General features: G+C 59.9%; 1 protein-coding gene across 4 annotated transcripts in view; it reads left to right on the forward strand.

Moving 5' to 3' along the window:
- Positions 1-17,152, forward strand: part of EEFSEC (eukaryotic elongation factor, selenocysteine-tRNA specific) — a 250,858-nt gene extending 233,706 nt beyond the window's left edge. For 3 of the 4 annotated variants that reach the window (XM_040463282.1, XM_040463283.1, XM_040463285.1), the window contains one exon: positions 16,603-17,152. In XM_040463282.1, coding sequence (XP_040319216.1) covers positions 16,603-16,793 — 191 coding nt within the window. In that variant the 3' untranslated portion in view covers positions 16,794-17,152. The remainder of the gene's footprint in view (positions 1-16,602) is intronic. The other variant, XM_040463284.1, reaches the window with a different exon arrangement.
- The last annotated feature ends 1,972 nt before the right edge of the window (positions 17,153-19,124 follow it).

Here is a 19,124-nt window from a genome sequence, read left to right on the forward strand (position 1 = left end):
CGGGAGGGCTTTTGGTTTTCATTCGACACAGCGATTTCACGGGCCCACCCTGACAGGGAGCGGGCCGTGCTCTCCCTCAGGAGAGGGGAGTGTTGGATTAACTCTAGGAGCCCCATCTCCCGCCAACTGTCTGACATGGCCTGAGCCTAGCCTTGGGCCTGGTGCTTGTCCGGGCTAAGTCCCCCCTCAGAATCTGGAGCCCAGTTGATCTGACCCGGGGTGGCTGTGAGCTGGCCGAGTGACCACGGGTACCGCACAGCGTGCCTGAAGTAACGGCCGCTGACCTGGGCAGTAATCCAGCCGCCAGTGTTTGGGGAGGGCTCACCATGCACCGGGCACGCAGGGGGTCAGCCTTCACACGTAGCATCCCACTGCTGTGACAAGTCCGCCAGCATCCCGAGTTCAGAGTCCCATGAGGACTCTGGCCAGGCACTTCTCAGAGCCCCTGCCATTTGCCTTTGTTATCAGGGCCGCCAGAAAGGAGAACCAGCCGGTCACTTCTGGAGCTCCTCCTCCACACCACGCGTCTTCGCTTGTGTTCATCCCCGTGGGATAGGGATTGTGCCCGTCTTACAGATGAGAGAATAGGTGAGCCGCCTACCTTGAGAGTAAGCACCTAGTACGCTCATGATCAGGCCTCGGCCCATGTGGATCCAGTCCCACCCTCTTTGCCCCATTGGTGGCCTGCTGCTGTAACAGCCAGAGCTGCGAGTCAGGTGGGTAGGGTGGCTCAGGGGGGTGGGCCCAAGCAAGGTGCTGAAAACCTGGGTTGGGGTCTTAGAGTCAGGGAGGCCAGGTACAATAGGTATCTTGCCCCCCCCAGTAACTGCCCTTGAAAATAGAAGGCACTGGGGACACCTGGGTGGGTCAGTCAGTCAAGCGCACAACTCTTGGTTTCGGCCGAGGTCACGCGTGGTCTCACGGTTCGTGAGTTTGAGCCCTGCGCCGGGCTCTGCGTTGGCAGAGCAGAGCCTGCTTGGAATCCTCTCTCTCTGCCCCTCCCCTCCTGTCTCTGTCTCTGTCTCTGTCTCTGTCTCTCTCTCGAAATAACTAAACTTGAAAAAAATAAATACATAGAAGGCACCGGGCCTAAATTTTCTTCGTATCCTCACAACTACGCATGTCTCGTGAGAGTCAGTTCCCTTGTGAAAACATGGAGTGGGGGCTCTCCTGCCTCCTCAGAGAACTCGGATAGGATTTACATCGCCTTACCACTTCGACGTCATGATGAAGACAAATGCACGGGGCTTGTTCAGTGCAGGGGCCCGAACTCCTGCCCAGTAAGAGCTGGGTGCGCCATCCCTGGCTCAGGTGTGCCCCACAGTGCCGTCGTGTGGAAGCCTCTGGCTCTCCTTCACTCCGTCTCCCACTTCCCCTTGCTCTGTGGAGGAGGTGTGGTAAGAGAGGTAGGAATGAGGCGGGGGACAGAGAGAGACTAGTGGCCCCGGATCGACCACTGTGAAGCCCACGGCATGTGTATGTGTGTGTGTGGAAAGTTGCCAGGCTGGGGCCAGAGGTCAAGGCCTGCAGCCTCCATGGGAGCCTGCGCAGTTCTGATTTGACCCCTTGGCAGGGGGAGGCCACAATCAGGGACAGGAGAGCGGCAGGATTGGCACGGTGGCACATGGAATTCTTGACCACTCGTCACAGACGCAAGGGGCCTCTAGGACCTTTTTGTCCCCCTCTCTCTGCATCTGGGGACGTTAGAGGGGTTAGAACTCTGACCACCAGAGAAGCAAGAGCAGCGGGTGAAGACCTTTTGTCAGGTTCCGGAACCTGACCAGAACGTTCTTTCATTTGGCCCTCGTGCCTGGCCCCTAGGGAGACCACCGGCCCCTGTCTGCAAAGCAGCAAAGTTCTTGGCGCTTTTGCGAGGCACCGTCAGCACGGACACCTGACATTTTCACTCAGTTGAGCGGCCTGTCTCCCTGCTGGAACATGAGCTCTGCCAGGCCCAGCACCCAGTGCAATGCCTGACACCAAGTTGGCACTCAGGAACCGTGACTGAATAAATGAGCGAACGGACTCCATGCCTTGGGCGAGCTCCTGTGCCGCTTTTGATCTCGGGAAACAGCGGCTGCCGGTGTGCTCGTTGCTTCCAAAAATCCAGAAACGAAGTTGTCTCCAGTCCCCAGCTGTACAGATCTCAGGGCACCAGCTTCCTCCGTCTTCCCGAGAGACCGAAGAGCCCCCACCCCTCCTGGGTTGGCACGGCCTCCCAAGATAACCCCCAAAATGCCCCCAACCTTGAGATGCTAGGCTGTGTGCCCACTACTCTGCAACCTTGCCCAGCTCTGGGCCCCACCCAGCATGGCTGTGTGCTCACCCTCTGAGTTCCTGGGCCATTCTGTTCAGTTTCACTGTCCCGGCCACACGGGTGACCACACCTGTGCCCACCTGACTGGTTGCTGAAGGGTGATACAGGATGCTGTGGGTACCTGGCCCAGGCTCGCTCCCTACAGGGCTCCGAGTGCCCTTGGCTGGTGTGGGGGGCGCCGTGATCTGAGAAGGGGATGGCAGGTCCAGCCTCTCCCCCTGGGCTCTGCCAGTGTTAGCTGTCTCCTGGCCCCCTGGGTTTCTCTTGGCCTGTTAGGGTCTTCAGAGGACAGGGTCTTCCTCTGAGCCAGCCTCAGGCCCCCTCAGCCCCTGCTGTCACACCCACACAGGGCCACACACGTGGCAGACGTGCATCCGTGTACACAAAGCAGGGTGTGACAGCTCACTGCTCACTACCAAGAGCACAGGCACCTGATGTTTGAGGCTTCCACAAACTTTTCTTGATAAAACAAAGAGGAAGAAAGCATTGTTTCCAGGGCTGGGGGAGGCAGGGTGCATCTGCAGGGCCCCCCTTCCACGCTAGGCTCTCTCCGGAGGTCTGATGCACATCTGCTCACAGCCTCTCCGAGGGGCTGTTCTCCACTCCCTGATAGAGCAGGGGATTGTTTGGCCCATTTCACAGACATGGAAACTGAGATTTACGGGGCCATCTCCCAAGTACCCTGCAGAGCCCAGAACTCCTGACCCAGTGACCCTCCCATGGCTGACTGTGGTGCAGGGCCAAGCCTGGGAAATGGGCCACAATGACAGCTGTTCTCTGATATACGTGCTGCACTTCCAAGATAGGAACCCCCCCCATGTGTTCATACTGGCCCAGAGACACCCACAGATACCAGCTCAGATCCATTAGTGCTGTCTCCAGCCCTGGGCCAGTCTTCCCCAGGCCCCCTGCAGCCCAGGCTCCTGAGGGTGAAGGGACACCTGGATGGGGGAACTCCAAGCCAAAGCCTGTATACTCTTCCAGACTCAGGGGCAGCCTCCCCATATGTAGAGTAACCCCCCACCGGGCCACGATGCAGGATCTGAGCCCTGTGGCCACAACGTGATTAAATCCTGCCCAGGGCAGAGCCCCAGATGGTGTTTTGGAAGAAGGAGAACACCTCCCGGTGGACGAGGGTCCACATCAGCCCATCAGCAGCCACGTGGGGTAGCACTGAGCCAGAGGAGGGTACCTGATCCCCACCATGCCTGCAGAGAAGCCCAGGGCTGGTAGCGCTGGCCAGTGATCCGAGAGGCAGTTATGGCGTAAAATACAGGAGGGGATGGGCAGTGACACCACTTGCAGGTACCTGTGCTGGGCGTTAGGGACGCACGCAGCCATGTGGGCATGAGAGTACAGGTGGCAGGAGCCAGCCCAGGGTCTGGTGCCCCATGCACACAGCAGACAGCCATCAAATGGACATTGCGTGCACACAGTAATGGTACATCCAGCCTCAGAGAGCATGCTGGGAGTTGGCAGGGTGACCGGTGGCTGGCATGCTGAGTGAGTGGGTCCGCCCCGCACACACACCAGCCTCCCCGGGGCCTGAGAGCCACCGGCCGGGCCTGGGATCTGCCTGAGAAGGGCTGTGGGTGTGCCCACGGCCCCGTGTGTCTGTGTGGAGGGGGGGCACTCCTGTGCTCACCCCAGCTGCAGTCTTCACAGGTCAGGGAGGGGGTAAAACCATTGGAGCCTGCAGCTGTCAAATCGGGAGTGTGGATAGGGACCAGCGAAGCTCACCGCCCGCCCTTCGCTGTCGGCTGGAGAGGACAGCCAGCCCGCCCGCCTCTCCCTCCACTCTGCAAACGGGGCTGATACAGTAATCAGGACGCCACATATGGACCCTGGAAGATGGCTGCTCCCAGGGCCTTTGTTCGCCTTCATTATTCTGGATGAGGTTTTTTTTTTTCCCCCAAGTCATAAAAATGACATTTTTAATATGTGGAATTTTTTTTCTAAAGAAAAGCAATATGAAGAAGACTTTTATTGTCAATAAGCTCTACCTTTTAAACCAGTTATCTTAGTTTCTGCTCTAGGTATTTTAATTGAAGATTAACTGCTGTTAAAGAGTGTACACGTTTAGGGAGTGAGTGTTTGGAGCATTAAAATTCAGCTCCCTCGGTGGTGGGGACAGTCTCCGTGGGGGCCACCAGGAAGCCTGCTCCTCCCCCACAGCTGGCCTCCAGACGCTGGCCATGCAGGAGGGCACCTGCAGGAGAGGCGAATCACTGTCTTTGCGTGGAGGGGCAGGTTGGGGAGAGTCCGGGAACAGCATTTGGTCTCCTGGAAGCAGCTACTGCTGTGAGCCTTACTCCCGTCATCCCTCATCCTGACTGAGGAGGACACCACAGCTCAGAGCAGGGCGGTGAGGCCCCCATTTCACAAGGCCTGGCGTCCAGTCCTGGGCCATGGACTCAGCTCTGTCTCTGCCCACCATCCCCCGCCCGCCCCCCCCTGCACAGCTCTCACGGAAGCCTGTCTCTAGGCAAGCTCCTTGGCCTGGTCACTGCCCTCCGGCGATTACCTGAGACTGTCTCAGCAGCCACTGTGTTCCGATTGCTAAACAGACCCTACCGAGGGGAATGGATCCTGCCCGTTCGGGGGGTTCTCGGTCCAGAGATTTGTGTGCTTGTGTGCGCGCGCGTGTGTGTGCATGGCTCACTGTCAGTGGCGTTCTGCAGTGCCGTCTGAAGAAGGGCGACGACCCCTTTCCTCTAGCTACCTGGAAAAGAACTTGGGATTCAAGTAGCAGTGAGGACGGATGAGCCCGTGTTTGCCACTGACTGTGTGACCTCGGGCGAATCATTTCATATCCCTGGGCCTCAGTGTCTCTGAATGATGGAGTGAATACTGTACCCTCCTTGAGCAGGTTGAGACACGGAAAAGTGCTTGTCTGATCCTTCCCTGGCCAGACGCTGAGCCAGGCTCTGGGATCTAGTCTCTGCCCTCACAGAGTAACAGTCAGGGAAACGAGCTCATGTCCACCCATGACAGAGGTCTTGGGGGCCAGGACCAGTGCCGGAGGGTGGCCCCACGGTGCACCTCTGACGCAATGCAGCAGAGGAGAGTCCAGCTCGGAAGCCAGACTGCAAGTTTGAGCTCAGCCTACCACATCTTCACTGTGTGGCCTTGGGCACGTACTGGCTCTCTCTGTGCCTCTGTGTATAAATAGAGCCAACCCCCAGGGAGCGGTTGTGGAGTGGAGAAGCCGTACGAACAGGACGTAAGAAAGGCACGGTGAACGTTAGCTAGGGTGACCATTAGTGGTGTTTTCAGCATTATCGAGAACTGGCCAGAGCCCATCTTTGGGGCAATTTGGGCCAGGCCTGCCTCACACAAGATGGGCTTTCTACTTCAGACCCCCTCTCTGCCATTAAGACCGCTCTCAGAGTCTGCCTAGGCAGTGGCCAAGCTCCAGCAGTGTCCCCCCCCCCCCCACCTCTGGAATCCAGAACATAGAGGCACGTGAGGCCTCATCCCTGGAAGTCTCTGGAGACAAGGTCCCCCACCTGGCCCAGCCCACATTGGTTGCCCTGGCCTGGGAGTGCCGGGTGAGAGGTGCCTGCTGCCCAAGTCAGGGTGGTCCCCCAGTCATGTCAGTGCCCTTGCCTTTTGCCATCTCCTCCCCACCCTCAGGGGTAGTAGCCCCCTAGGCCCCCCTGCCCATGGCATTGCTGTCCCGTGAGAAGCAGCAGGGCTCTGGGGTGGCCAGGCCCATAGCCAGACTCCCAGGCCTGCAGCAGGATAGACAGCTGTGTAAAGCCACAGGCTCGAATGTAAAGTGCTACTCCCCATTTACTGTTGTGTGACTTTGGGCAGTCACCTCCCTGCCTACAAAGTGACTTATAGGATGTCTGGAGGCTTGAATGAGATGCTGTCTGAACCCACCTGGCTGGAAGGTATGTTGACAAGGACACTAGCTAAGCAGTCCCTATGATAGTGGTGGCAGACGTAGAGGCAAAGCGACCTAGCCAGTCCCCTACCCAGCCACTGACCTTCGAAGCCTGCCTCACCCCTGCTCCCTCCCTCCCCCCAGGGCAGACCTGGGCCCTAAGCTCCAGCCAGCCTTCCCCACCTAGAGACTTCAAACCTCAGCCCAGAGGGCCAGCCAGAAGGAGTCCCTGGGAACACTGCTGTCTAGGCTCCCCTTCTGGAAATTGCCATTCCGAGGCAGCTCAGCTCCATCCCCAGGTCGCAGCCACCAACACCCGCAGCCCCCCCCCCCCGCCCCCTGACCGTGCCTGGCACACCCACGCGGTTGTACCGCCTGTGCTGACGGGGAATGTGAGCCCAGGGGTTGGGACTGGGGTCCAGGCCCCCTGGGTGCTGAGGAGCCGGCCTCTAGATCTGGGCATACGGGACATGTTGGAGGAAAGGGCCAGTGCACATTCCTGCCTCCTCTAGCAGCCCAGCTGCCCGGCCTCCTGCTCCCCAAGCCTCCTGTGAACTGACAGGGCCTGACTTGGCTGTCCAGCAGTGAGAGGATGATTAGGAACCAGACGGTCAGGTGGGTGAGCCCTGACCCCCCGGGGACGGTCATCCTTGGGAGAGAGCCAGCCGCCAGGGCCCAGCCCACTGACAGACGAGGCAGAGTGGGAGCAGGCTTAGGTCACCGATAGTCCCCCTTCCTGGGGCTGCTGGCCACGGCTGCAGGCCGCACTTTGTCTCCTGAGGACACAGGGTCTAGACGTGGTCCACTTGTGGAAAGCCTTGGTCCCCTTGGAGGATAGAGGCCTGGAAGGTAGCAGAGAAGGCCAAGCCAAGATGCTAAAACTTTTGCTGAAAAACCAAAGGAGTGAGGTTTGCCAGGTAGACGAGTGTTGTGAGTCACCCCAAGATGAGGGAACACCAGTACAGAGCCAGGGTAGGGTGAGTGGGGAGCCCTGTGCAGGGGTGAGTTGTGAGGCCTGTGAATGGGTGTGATGGGGCTCCCAGACAGGGGTGAGTGCAAAGGGCCTGTGATGGGTTGGGGGCTGTGTAGGGTTGAGTGGTGAAGGTGGGGAGCCAGCTGGAGGAATTTGGACACCTGCCTGAGGAATGGCGGAAGATTCTGAGCTGGGAGGGATGATCAGGATTTTGTTCTGGAAGCATCTCTTCGGCAACAGGCAGATCAGAAGGAGCTGGTGGGAGAGCAGCCTGGTGGCTCATGCCCAGAGGCCAGTGCCTGAGGCCCTAGTGCCAGGCCCTCCGCCAGGGCCTGGAGGAACACTGAGGGAAGGGGCCCCCATGGAGCACAAGGCCAGCCATCAGAGATGCTCCCCACTTGGGAAGGAGCGGGCTCCCCACTTGGGGCTGTTCAGAGTCAAGCAGAGGTTTGAACCCTACCTGAACTTCTGGGCTGCACACCAGGCATGACCTGGATGGGATGTGGAGCCCCTGGCTACTGGGACTATAAGCCTCAGTGACCCCCCACAGCCACTTTAGGGGGATGAAGCCCTGCCCCAGGTGAGTGCTGGGCCGCCCCTGTGAGGAACAGGTGGGAGCCAACAGTGGATGGTGTTGGGTAGTTCAGAACGCCCCCAACCCCACCCCAGCGGCCCCCTTACTGTCCCCCTGAATGACAGGGAACTTTCCTCCTCCTGGGCTGCCCCTCTAATAACTGAGCTTCTGATTCTTGAGACCAAGTCATTGCCTTTTTCAGAACGGCTTTGTTTTTGCCTTAAAGTCCTTCCTTCCACATAATGCACTGGTTTTCCCTCCCCACGCACCCCCAATCTCCAAAGGCTTGACTACATTATAATTTCAATTTACACGGTGTGGGAAAGATTTGTGCAAAGGGTCCTTTTTTGTTTTTGAAGAATTCATCATTGCTGTTAAGAAGCTTAATATAAATTAAAGGAGGAATTAGGCAACATTAAGACATCAAAATGGGGGTGTGGGCGCCCGTTGCCTCGCCTCCACCCAATCAAAGGGGCTGCGTGGAGCCCGTCGAGTGTGCGCTCGAGAGCCTCAGAAAGCGCAGTTCCAATAAAGGGCCTGTTCTGTCGCCCGCCTTCCCCTAATTCCCTTTGTTGCAGGGACAGCGGAGTACATGTCTGATAAAAACTTAATCACCTTATCTTTTTAAAGCAAATTGCATCTTTGTTTACATACGGGATCCATAGCAGGAAGAGAAAGGAGAGAAAACCAGGCAGCTTTCCCAGCCCCAAGCAGCACGTTAAAGGCTTCCGCTCCCAAGGATAAATGTGGAAAACCAGGGCTGACAAAGAGATGGCGGGAGGGTTCCACAGTCACCAGCACCTCTCACAGATGAGGTCAGGGGCCCCAGCAAAGGGAGCCAGCCGACTGGTGTCCCCAAGGGCTGTCCCTCTCTGCCATTCTCTCCTCTCTTCCCCTGCAACCTTCCTATTGGCTCCTGTGGCCAGCCAGGCTCTCCCTAACCCGCTAAGCCCTCCCAGCACCAGCTCGCCTCTGGGCCTTGCGCTGAAAACCAGGCCTGTCCTCCTTGGGCCTCTCCTCTCCACTGGTGCTGTCGGAGCTAAGCTTGTACAGGGCCCACGCCATCCTGGGCCACTGGCCGGCAGAGGGATCTGGGTTCCAATCTCAGCTCCACCACCAGCTACAGCAGGGCCGCGGGCAAGTCCTTGCACCTCGATGTCCCTGCAGGATGGGGTGGCAGCAACAGCCCTGTGCCAATCGGACACAACAGGGCCCCGCCCTGTTTCATGGCCACTACCGCCCTGGCCGAGTCCGCCTCCGGTTTCTGTGCCCTCCCCACCCCCTGCAGCCCACTCCCAGCTAGACTGTCCTCCAGCCTCGCCCTCAACAGCACATCCTGCACAAGCCACCACATTAGCCACATCAGAGGTCTCATCAGGCACTGTGCCACGCGTACCTCCTGTGACCACCTGTGACCTGTGCAAGGCAGCCTCGTTAACAGGGCAGGCATGCAGAGATGCCTTTCTTCAGGTGAAGTTTGACGGTGGATCCCACTGGGTAACGGTGCAGCCATGCTGTTTGAAGGACCTCAGCCTCGCTGCTCAGGGTCACCTCGCTGACAGAGGTCCCCTCCTTTGGGCAGCCCCTCTTGTTCCCAGGCCAAGCATCCAGTCTAGACTCAGGACCTGGCTGGATTCAAGGCCCTCTGTGGCCATCCGTCTCGGCCATCGCATATGTCAGCCCAGCCCAGCTTGCCAGGCATGTCCCTCTGAGCTCCCCAGCCCTTCTGTCATCACCAGGATACTGACCCTAAAAAGGGCTCCCCCCCTCCGCCCCCCCGCCACCACCCCTTACCCTGGCTCTCTTTCTGCCCTGTCATTTCGGCTCTTTCCAAAGCTGCTTGTTCTAGGAGGGGAAGCTGGGGCGGCTGGAGTTGGCTGCAGCCCCACGGGGCCACCGAGGGGGCCACTGACCCCAAGCTGCTTGCAAGGGCTCAGTTCCCACTGGGGGGTGCAGGCCGCCCACCAGCGTGGAGGCCCTTCTTCCAGTCTGGCCCCCAACATGAAAGCGACGCCAGCAATTGGAGGCAATTTGCCGGCCTTTGATGGCCATGTCAGGGCGGCACCCGCGGCCAGGGCTTGGGAAACTGTTGTGCTTCCCGCATTCTTCCCTGATTACCCCCGGCCCAAGCCAAGACCCAGCAGCCTCCAGCCCACTGTGCCTTTGTGTGGAGCTGGCACTGGGTGAGAAAGGCCAGCCCGGCCCTGGGAGAGTGTCCCTAAGGAAAGCCACGGCTAGCAGCGTCACCCCGAGGTCAGGCTGACCCGCCCCCACCGCATCCCAGGCTGGGCTTGTTGGAGAATGGATCGGGCAGCCCAGCTCCGGGAATCCTGAGGTCTGGGGAGAAGGAGCAGAGAGGTCTCCCTGTGGAGCAATGGCCACGGTGTGAACTTCACACACGGAGCTCATTTAGCTCTGTGCCCACCCTGCCGGGTAGGGAGCCACGTTCCCGCTCACATGGAGCAGGGGGCCTGCTGTCTGAGCCTGGGCTTCCTGGGCCATGACCTTGCAGACAGGTATTTCCTAGTCTGGAGGCACAGGCTCTGTGGAAGCGTTTCTCTCACTTCCGCTGCCCTGCACACCTGGGCGAGACTGCTCCTTCCCTTTGCCTTCACCTGGCGCACCCTCCCTGAGCCCGCCTGCCAGGCCCTGTGCCCAGCACCGAAGAGGCAGTCCCCCCAACAGGCCACCTGGGAGATGGATGCAGAAAGCAAACATTGGGGCGCCTGAGTGGCCCAGTTGGTTAGATGTCCGTCCGACTCTTGATTTCGGCTCAGGTCGTAATCTCAGGCCCGTGTCGGGCTCCACGCTGAGCATGGAGCCTGCTTAAGATTCTCCCTCTTTCGGGGAGCCTGGGTGGCGCAGTCGGTTAAGCGTCCGACTTCAGCCAGGTCACGATCTCGCAGTTCGTGAGTTTGAGCCCCGCGTCGGGCTCTGGGCTGATGGCTCGGAGCCTGGAGCCTGTTTCCGATTCTGTGTCTCCCTCTCTCTCTGCCCCTCCCCCGTTCATGCTCTGTTTCTCTCTGTCCCACAAATAAATAAACATTGAAAAAAAAATTTAAAAAAAAAAAAAGATTCTTCCTCTTTCTTTCTCTCTCACTGCCTCCTCCCTCTGCCCCTCCCCCATTTTACGCATGTGCACATGTACACACACACACACACACACACACACACACACGTGCTCCCTCTCTCCAAAAAAAAAAAAAAAAAAAAGGCAAATGTCATGCCAAGTAGGGTTCCAGGAGGGAATCTGCTCCGCTGGGGCAGGTGAGGGAAAGCCTTCTGACAGAGACAGTGGCAGAGTAGGCGTCAGCCAGACAGGAAAGGCGTGGAGGAGCGTTCCAGACAAAGGGAAGTCGTCGGAGGCCCTGCTTGATTTCTGCGGGCTGGAGTGTAAGCCGAACGGGAGTGAGAGGAAGCAGAGGGTGAGGCGTAGAGGGAGGTACACCCTGATGACCCAGGGTCTTGGATGCCAGGCAAGGCCATAGACTTTGTCCTGTTGGAGCCCAGAGCTCCGTATGTGCCTCCGAGCAGCCCCTCCCCGGGGGGAGCAGGACCCGGGAGGAGGCCCCCTGGGGGACAGGGCAGCAAGGCTGGGGAGCAAGGAGCAGACCCTCAGGAGGCTGTGGAGAGTGATACCCTAAGCCTGTGCCTTCCAGTTACTGCCCTTGATGCGGCAGCAGCGTCAGAAACCCTGGGCTTTCAGTGGCCACAAAGGAGCCATGAGCATGGCCTGAGGTGGTGCTCAGCTCGTCCTTCACGGGGCCGGATTACTGCAGAGACGACGCCATTGGCCCAGAGATGGCAGTGAGCTTCCTGGCCCACGGCGGTCTTAACCAGCACGTGGAGACGAGACCTGGCCCGGAGTGACAGCCACCTCCCCAGCCTCCCCTGCCCGCCCCCCTGGAGCCCTCCTCCCTCCCCGTGTGGCCGTGCATTCAGCAGCCAGACTGCACTGGGCCGCACTCCGCTTCCTCTGGGCCTGGGTGCAGGAGGCCATGCCAGTGGCCCATAGGAGATGGCCCCATGAGCACCCAGGCTCACAGTATTAACCTCGGGAAGTGGAGAAAAGTAGAAAGAAGGGCATCGCCTGTAACTTACCCCCGATCTCTGACGGCCTAGTGGATAGTCTTCTAGTCTTTCTTTCTGCATCCCAGAGTTAGAGCAGAACTCTTCCAACAAATTTGTATTCCTGTGGCGTTTTCTTTTTTTTTTTCAGTTAATTTTTAAGTTTGCCTTTGTGTAACTGTGAACTCTTCTCAGGTGTCACTTCATCTCCCAGAATATTCTGCCGCAGCAAATGCGTGCCAATCCCGTCCTGACTGCCCTCCCACGGGTCTCAGCACCCTTGTAACTCCACAGGCCAACGCACCTCCTCTGTGGTGCACACAGACCTTGGGATCGGGTAGCCTCACAAGTCCAGCTCTGCCTCTCCAGACCTGTGTGACCTGGGGCCTGTCACTCTCCCGGGCCTCAGTTTCTTCCACACTGGGCTGTGGGGGTCAAGTGCCCACACGCGTAGTGACATCTGTGTACACAAATCTCAGGTTGCTTATTGGGACGGAATGCCTAGAAGTAGGTGGCTGGGTCCATGTGGTGACCATTTGGGGAGCTTAGTAGCCAGTGCTCACCCAGCAGGGTCTCAGAGGGTCTCTTCCAGCACTTTTCATTCGTAGTATTCTTTGAGCCCCTCCCGTGAGCCAGGGAGTGTTCTAGGTGTTGGGCTTGCAGCGGTGCATGCAGAGACAAAAATCCCTGCCGTGGTAGGACGTGCATACAGCAGGGGCAGAGAACAGACGTCAAAATGAGGAACTTAACAGCAGTATGTCAGAAGGTGATAATAGCTATTGGAAAAAAATAACTGGGTGGGGGGGGTTGGGGCAGGAGGGGATGATAGTGGTCAAGAAGGCCTCGCCAGGAGGTGTCATTTGCACAGCGATTAGAAGGAGGCGGGCCTGGGAGCCACTGGAACTCCTGGGGCAGATCTGCCAGCAGAGGAACCAGTGAATGCAAAGGCCCTGAGGTGGGAATGCACCTGGTGTGTCAGGTGAGGGGGACAGTTCAGAGACACAATGCAGGCCAGCTCGGGTGGGAGATGAGGGATGCAGAAGTCAGAGGCCAGGAGCTCCAGACATGCTCCCAACGTCAGGGGCCATCCCAGGAGGGGCGACACATGGCTACCCAACCCATGGGGCCTCTCGAGGGTGCTTCAGGGGGAGGTCCCTAAGAGAGGACGGTAGCTCCGTGAGAGTGGGACCGTCCTGCTTGCCTCTGTATCCCCAGGGCGCACAGGAAGTGTGGGGAGCCCTGGTGGATGCTGGGCGGGTGGACATCCCTCACCACTCTGAGCCCCCAGAGGTCCCTGGGACCCTCCCTGATTTGGGCTCCCGAAGAGCCTGGCACACAGGGAGCACTATGGGGACTCGGTAAGCTGCGGTCACCCTGTAGCCCCACCAGCATGTAGCCACACGTCCTCATCCATACTCGAGCGTCACGCTCATTCCCACCCAGCACTCAGACTCCCTTTGCATGCAGACCCTTGCCCAGGTCTGCGTGCGGCCAGTCCCCGTCACCTGGTCCCCGTTCGGAACTCTTCCTCAGAAAAGCCTGCCCTGGGTGCAAGCGACCTGGCCATCCTCCCCTCCTGGTGACACAGCACTTTTGCTTCCTTGATGGCCTCAGTGGCTATCTGGATTATCTTGCTGGCTTGTTTCCCCTCTGCCTCTTCTCGGACTAGTAAACTCTGTGGGGGCCAGGCCCTGGTCTGCGTGTTCACCGCTGTCATGTCCAGTCCTAGAGCCTCCTGTGAGCGTTTTTCACTGAAAGACACAGGGGCAGGTTGGGAGAAGCCCGGCGATTAGGTGGGCAGCAGCTCCGACCCCCGACGCCCTGACCTGCCCTTCATTTCCCTGCTTTGGCTGTTTGGCTAAGGGGAGGAAAAAGCCACTGCAAAACGAAGCAGCTCCCAGCGACGTTTTCCGCAAATCCAACAGCTTCGGCAGCACCAGAGAACAGGCCCATGTTGGGGAGGCTTTCTGGGCATTGTGTCCAGGCCACCCCAAATGGAGCAGAGGTAAAGGAGCCTGACCATCTCAGTAGAGCAATTAAACGGCCGCATGTTTGCCTGTGCCAGATAGATTTTCTGGCTCTGCCTGCTTTGGGCCGTGCGAGGTATGCACCGTGTGTAATGAGAGCCAGCGCGGGCGAGATGGACCGCCGATTGGGCCACGCCTGTCTCCCCAGCCCGGCGCAGACGCCGGGGAGCCCCGCGCCTCTTCAGCCATCAGACCTCCTGGCACCACAGGGAGACAGGCCGCCCATGCCATTTGTCAGGGTCTGGTGCCAGCCACCTTCTCTGTTTGCAGAAGGAAAGCCAGGACTCCGATTCAGGGAGGCAGATACCTGCAGGCCTGGTGCTTGCTTGGGGGCCTGGCCCGGGGCCATTCCCACGCCCCATCCCAGAGGCACGCAGACCAGCTGGGTGTGGGGCCTGTGATCAGACACCATGCTGCGCAGCCAGAGGGTGGCTCCCCATGCTAGGGGCCCCACAGGGTCCTAGCGTCCCAGAGCCCCATTCACATTGGCCACAAGTCCCAGCCTTCTTGGGCAATGCAGGTGGTGCAGGCTCTGAGAGGCCTGTGGACAGGGAGACAGAGTCCTTCATGGAGGAGGCAGAACTTCCCCAACAGACTGTACCGTGTCCCTTCAAGCAGCCTCCTGGCCACCTTTCTGAACATCAGGGAACTGCAGGGCCAGTACAGGATGCTCCACAGCTGATGGTCCCCTGCACAACCATTTTCAGGCGTCTGCTTAAGGGGTACCCCCACTGAGAGCCGGGCTGGCCGGCATTTGCCATCAGAAGCAAGCCCAGAGTTCAAATCCTCGCTCTTCCAGACCCTCTGTGGGGCCTGGAGGAGCCCTCCATGGGGCCCTCTGTCTTCTCATCTGTAAGATGAAGGGCTTGCTGACATCTTCAGCAAGCATGCGTGAGTGCCTGGTCTAAGCCAGAAGAATCCACCCACCGCTGCCGCCCAGAGCCCCCAGCTGGTTAAGACACGATGTGCAAAGGTCCTCCAGAGCTGCACATCTGCCTTTTCGTCTCAGGCAGACAGCTGGCACCCAGCCAGCACTGGGGCAAAGGAGGACGCCCTTCACGTGCTGGCAGATGCAGATCAGGGCGCCCCGGGGCATGCAGGGAGGGGAGCCCTCCGCCTGGTGCCTACCCCCAACTTCCCACCAGCTCTAGACACCCGGCCTCTGGGTCCACTGGCTGATGCGACCCCTCTGTGCCTATTAGAAGTAAGCGCCCTCTCTGGGGGACACAGGCCTGCCAGGACCCCTCTTTTAGCAAGCACAGTGTAGGCTGGACTCCACCCCACTGGCCTCTCCCCAGGGGAAGAAGGGTTGGACCCAGCTCTCCCCGTAGCCGCTCCAGGAGCTGCCGCCTGCTGGGCCTCCCTGCCCCATGCAAGTCTCACGGTGCCCCCTCAGCTCACCCCCCAACAGCCCTGCCAGTCTGCTCCCCCCAGGTTCCCCCAGTGGGGTCGTGAGCGGCCTCAGAGGGTGAACGCCTGCCCCAGGGAGCTCTGCTTGTGCCGGGCCAGTCTGAGGTCTGACCACAGCCTCAAGTGAGCCGGAGCCTCGGCCCCTATGCTCGAGGCAGCCGAGTGCTCGTCCTGGCCAGCAGCCCCCGAAGAGGCCGCCCCATGGTACGACCAAGCAGTTTCTTCATACAGACGAGCCCCAGAGCAAGCCTGCTGTTCAAGGATGAGCAGGGTTTCTTCCCATTAGCAAGGAGGGGAAGGGCGTCCCAGGCAGAGGGAACAGCATTTGCAGAGGCCCACAAGTGTGACGCCGGGGAGCCCAGGGACAGTCGTGTGTTCCTCAGGGCCGCAGGGAAAGCGCAAAAGCAGTGGGTGAAGGGGCCGGAAGAGTTGGGGTTGGTCTGAGTCAGGGTTGTCAGCAGGAAACTGATTTCCACTTAGTCATTTGTCCGGAGGGAGTGAATATAAAGTCTGTACACTGTATGCAATGGAGGGAGTGGCCAGAGGGGGGTTGAAAGGAGCCGGTAAGATGTGGTGGGAAGGAGTAGGGGCCACCCCCACCCTGCATGGGACAGCGTGTGCAAGAGCCCAGGGGGAAGGACCCCCAACAGGAGCTCCGGTCTTAGGGAGCAGGGATCGTCACCCCATTTGCTCTCCCCTCTTGTCCTCTGATCCACTGGGGCTCCCATTGGCTGGACCCAACCAGAAACCAGAGGGCCACAGGAGCCCATATGCCTTCTGCAGAGGCCAGCCTCCCAGGCACACAGAGGAGCAGAGAATGGATCCCCAGGGGCAGCTGGAGAACTACTAGCCCAGGGAGCCTCAAAGTCAAGCTTCAGTGCATGTGTTTTAATGTGAGTGCTCTGGGAGACAGCAGGACCATGTAGAGCAGGAGAAGGACATGGCCACCAAGTGTGGGGCTGATCCCCACTGGAGCCTGAGTGCAGAGTGCATGGGTGGGCAAGGGACTGGGAAACGGAGGCAGGGAGCCCTGCTGAGCTCCAAGCTGGACAGACCTGCCGTGGACTAGCGTGGTGCGGGGAGGGGCCAGGATGCAGGGATTTAGGTGGCAGAGTGGACCATAGGCCTCAGGGGTCCGTTGGCTGGGGAAGGAGGTATAAGGGGGCGAGCCTGCGAAGGTGGCACGGGGGTCCTGGCTCGGCTTCGGCGGGCGTGAGGGTGTTGCAGAGTTGGGAGAAGGGGACTTGGAGATGTGCTATTTCAGGTGTGTGCCCACCCGGGCCGGTGAGGGGGCAGGCTAGGGAGCGGCAGGCTAACAGGCTCTCTTTCTGTGCCTTGCAGGTGGCCTCAGCCCCGAGTCCAAGAAGATCCTGACGCCCACCCTCAAGAAGCGGGGCCGGGCCGGACGAGGGGAGGTAGCCAAGCAGGAGGAGGGGGCAGAGCGGCCCGAGCCCACACAGCACGTGGCCCTCAGCCTGTCTTTCAAGCGTTACGTTTTTGACACCCACAAGCGCATGGTCCAGTCTCCCTGAACGTTCCAGTGACCTCCCCCGGGGCCACCTTGCCCAGGCCCCGGGCTGGGCCGCGATGCCAAATGCCCAACCAGATGTGCCTCGACCCCCTTTAGTACATCCCTCCCCATGACTCTGGAGGCACGGGCCCCCGGGCCTGGCACTGAGCCCCATTGAGAAGCCTGGAGGATGCGGGGGCAGTGTCACCAGTGCTGGGGCCGAGAGGGTCTGTCCCTCCACCCTGGCACCCTCCCACCTACTGGTGGCCAGTATCTCCCCGGCTGCCCAGCCGGCAGCCATGTGAGGGCCAATCCATGCCCTGACCCCAGGTGGCCTGGCACTTGCCAGCTGCAAATAAATGTCCTGTGGTGCCTGCTCTCTCTGCTGGTCTCTGTGATTTCACTGGGAGTGTCCCCTGACCTCTGTTCCTAAGGGGAATATCAAGGGAATTGCCAGGGTTCCTTCCCAGAGTGGAGCTGGGGGAGGGACCAGAACTCATAGCCCAGGGGGGCAGAGGGATCCACAGGGTGTCAGGCCCCTAGGCCAGACTGGGTGGCCCCTGGGGTCTCCTGGGCCTTGAGAGACATGGGGGTGCTCTAGGCAGCCAGGTCCTGAGAGGGCTCTGCCAGGAGGGGCACACATGGGGTTCTGGGGAGTCGTGGGGTGCCGGGCAGGGTGTCAGGGCAGAGGCAAGCCTGCTCAGTCATTCCCACACCAGGAGTCCCTAGACCTCAGCCCTTGAGCTTGGGGTCCGTACTCCCCAGGGTGTGGAGGTGCAGGCAGCTGAGGGAGCCCTGTGCAGAGTACACGGTGGGCCAGGGACCATGAGCACAGGCCTCTCCAAAGCCCAGGAAGCCCCCGCTCAGCTCCTCTGCCTCTGCCCCATAGGCCAGGCCACCCCACCCCGCCACCCGAGCTGTGGATACTCGGGAAAGAGTGAGATGGTGAAACCAACTTAATGAGGGGAAATCAAAGCCTTTAAAGACATCTGTAGGACAAACAGATGCGCTGGTGTTCCTTGATTTGGCCTCCAGACAGACGCAGGGGCCACCCTTTTATCCTGGTGATCGGTGCATTGTGCTTTAACTTGCAGAACTAGCGTCAAAGATACTAACGGGGGGCGGTGGCAATCCACGGGCTTGGAGGGGTGCGGTCCTGGGGCTGAGGGCAGAGAGGAGAAGGGAGTGGCGTGCAGGACGCGCTGTATGTGCGGGGCCTGGGCCACAGGCGGCAGCGTGCTCAAAGGGCACGTGTGAGGGCAGCTGGCCAGCAGGCCTCCCCAGCCCTCACAGGGACCGACCCTCAGGCCAGGCCAGGGACAGCAGTCAGGAGCGACAGCTGAGGGCTGGAGGCTGGGAGAGTTCAGGCCCGGCCCCCACTTCTCCCCGGGCTGAGAATGAACTGGGAGAGGGCTGGGTGCAGGGAGAGGGAGGCACTGCTTGCAGACCGTCCAGTGGTTCCTTAGATCCTCACTGCCACCGCCTGCGGGGACACCTCCAGTAACAGCAGTGGCACTTCTTGCCTGGCCCTCAGCCTTCTGCAGGCCAGGGTCCAGGCCCCCCCCAGGCCACCTCCCGTGCCTACTCAACCCTTTGGAGTGGACACAGCTGGGAGGAGCTGGGGTCTCCCCAGGCCCTGCCCCTTAGAGGAGGAAACTCCCTCCAGCATCATCCCCAGCGTGGAACTCTAAGGCCAGAGCTGCTGGGTGCCCCCCAGCCCGGCCAAGTCCTCCCTGACCGAGGGGTGAGAGGCTGGCCCCTCCCTCTGGGCCCCTTCTGGGCGTCCCTGCAAGAGTAGCCCTGGGCTCGGTGACTCCTCCCTGGGCAGCTGCCCCTCCTCTCTGTGCCTCCGGGTCCTCCACCTGAACCCACCTCCAGGGTATCCCCTGCCCCGTCCTGCCCTTGGCCACATCATGTGGCCAGCAGAGCCCCACCCCCACCCCCCGCAGGCATAGAGGGGTGCCCACTGAGCAGGACCTAGTTCTGGGGGCAGATCCATGGGGCAGAGGGAGATAGCGTGGACTCAAGCCACTGCCTGGCCTCTCTGCTTGTGTGACATTGGGCAAGTCCCTTAACTTCTGTGCCTCAGTGTCCCCACGTATAAAATGAGAACAGAAGCAGCTGTTTTGTGGGGCTCTTCAGGTACTGGGCCCATTGTGTTACCCACTGCCCTGAGGATGGGACCAGCAGGGCACAGGGTCTCACACAGGAAGGTGAGGGGCCTACAAACCCCTGACCAGTGGTGCGGGCCGCCCCAGGCCCAGCTGTGTGCCAAATCAAACATCTTTCTGTGACCATCCCCACAGCCACCTGCACCTGTCTCCCTGCCTCCCACCTCACCTGAAGATCACAC

The sequence above is a fragment of the Herpailurus yagouaroundi genome, unplaced genomic scaffold (assembly GCF_014898765.1).
Source record: "Herpailurus yagouaroundi ecotype Mexico unplaced genomic scaffold, PumYag 387, whole genome shotgun sequence".
NCBI lineage: Eukaryota > Metazoa > Chordata > Mammalia > Carnivora > Felidae > Herpailurus > Herpailurus yagouaroundi.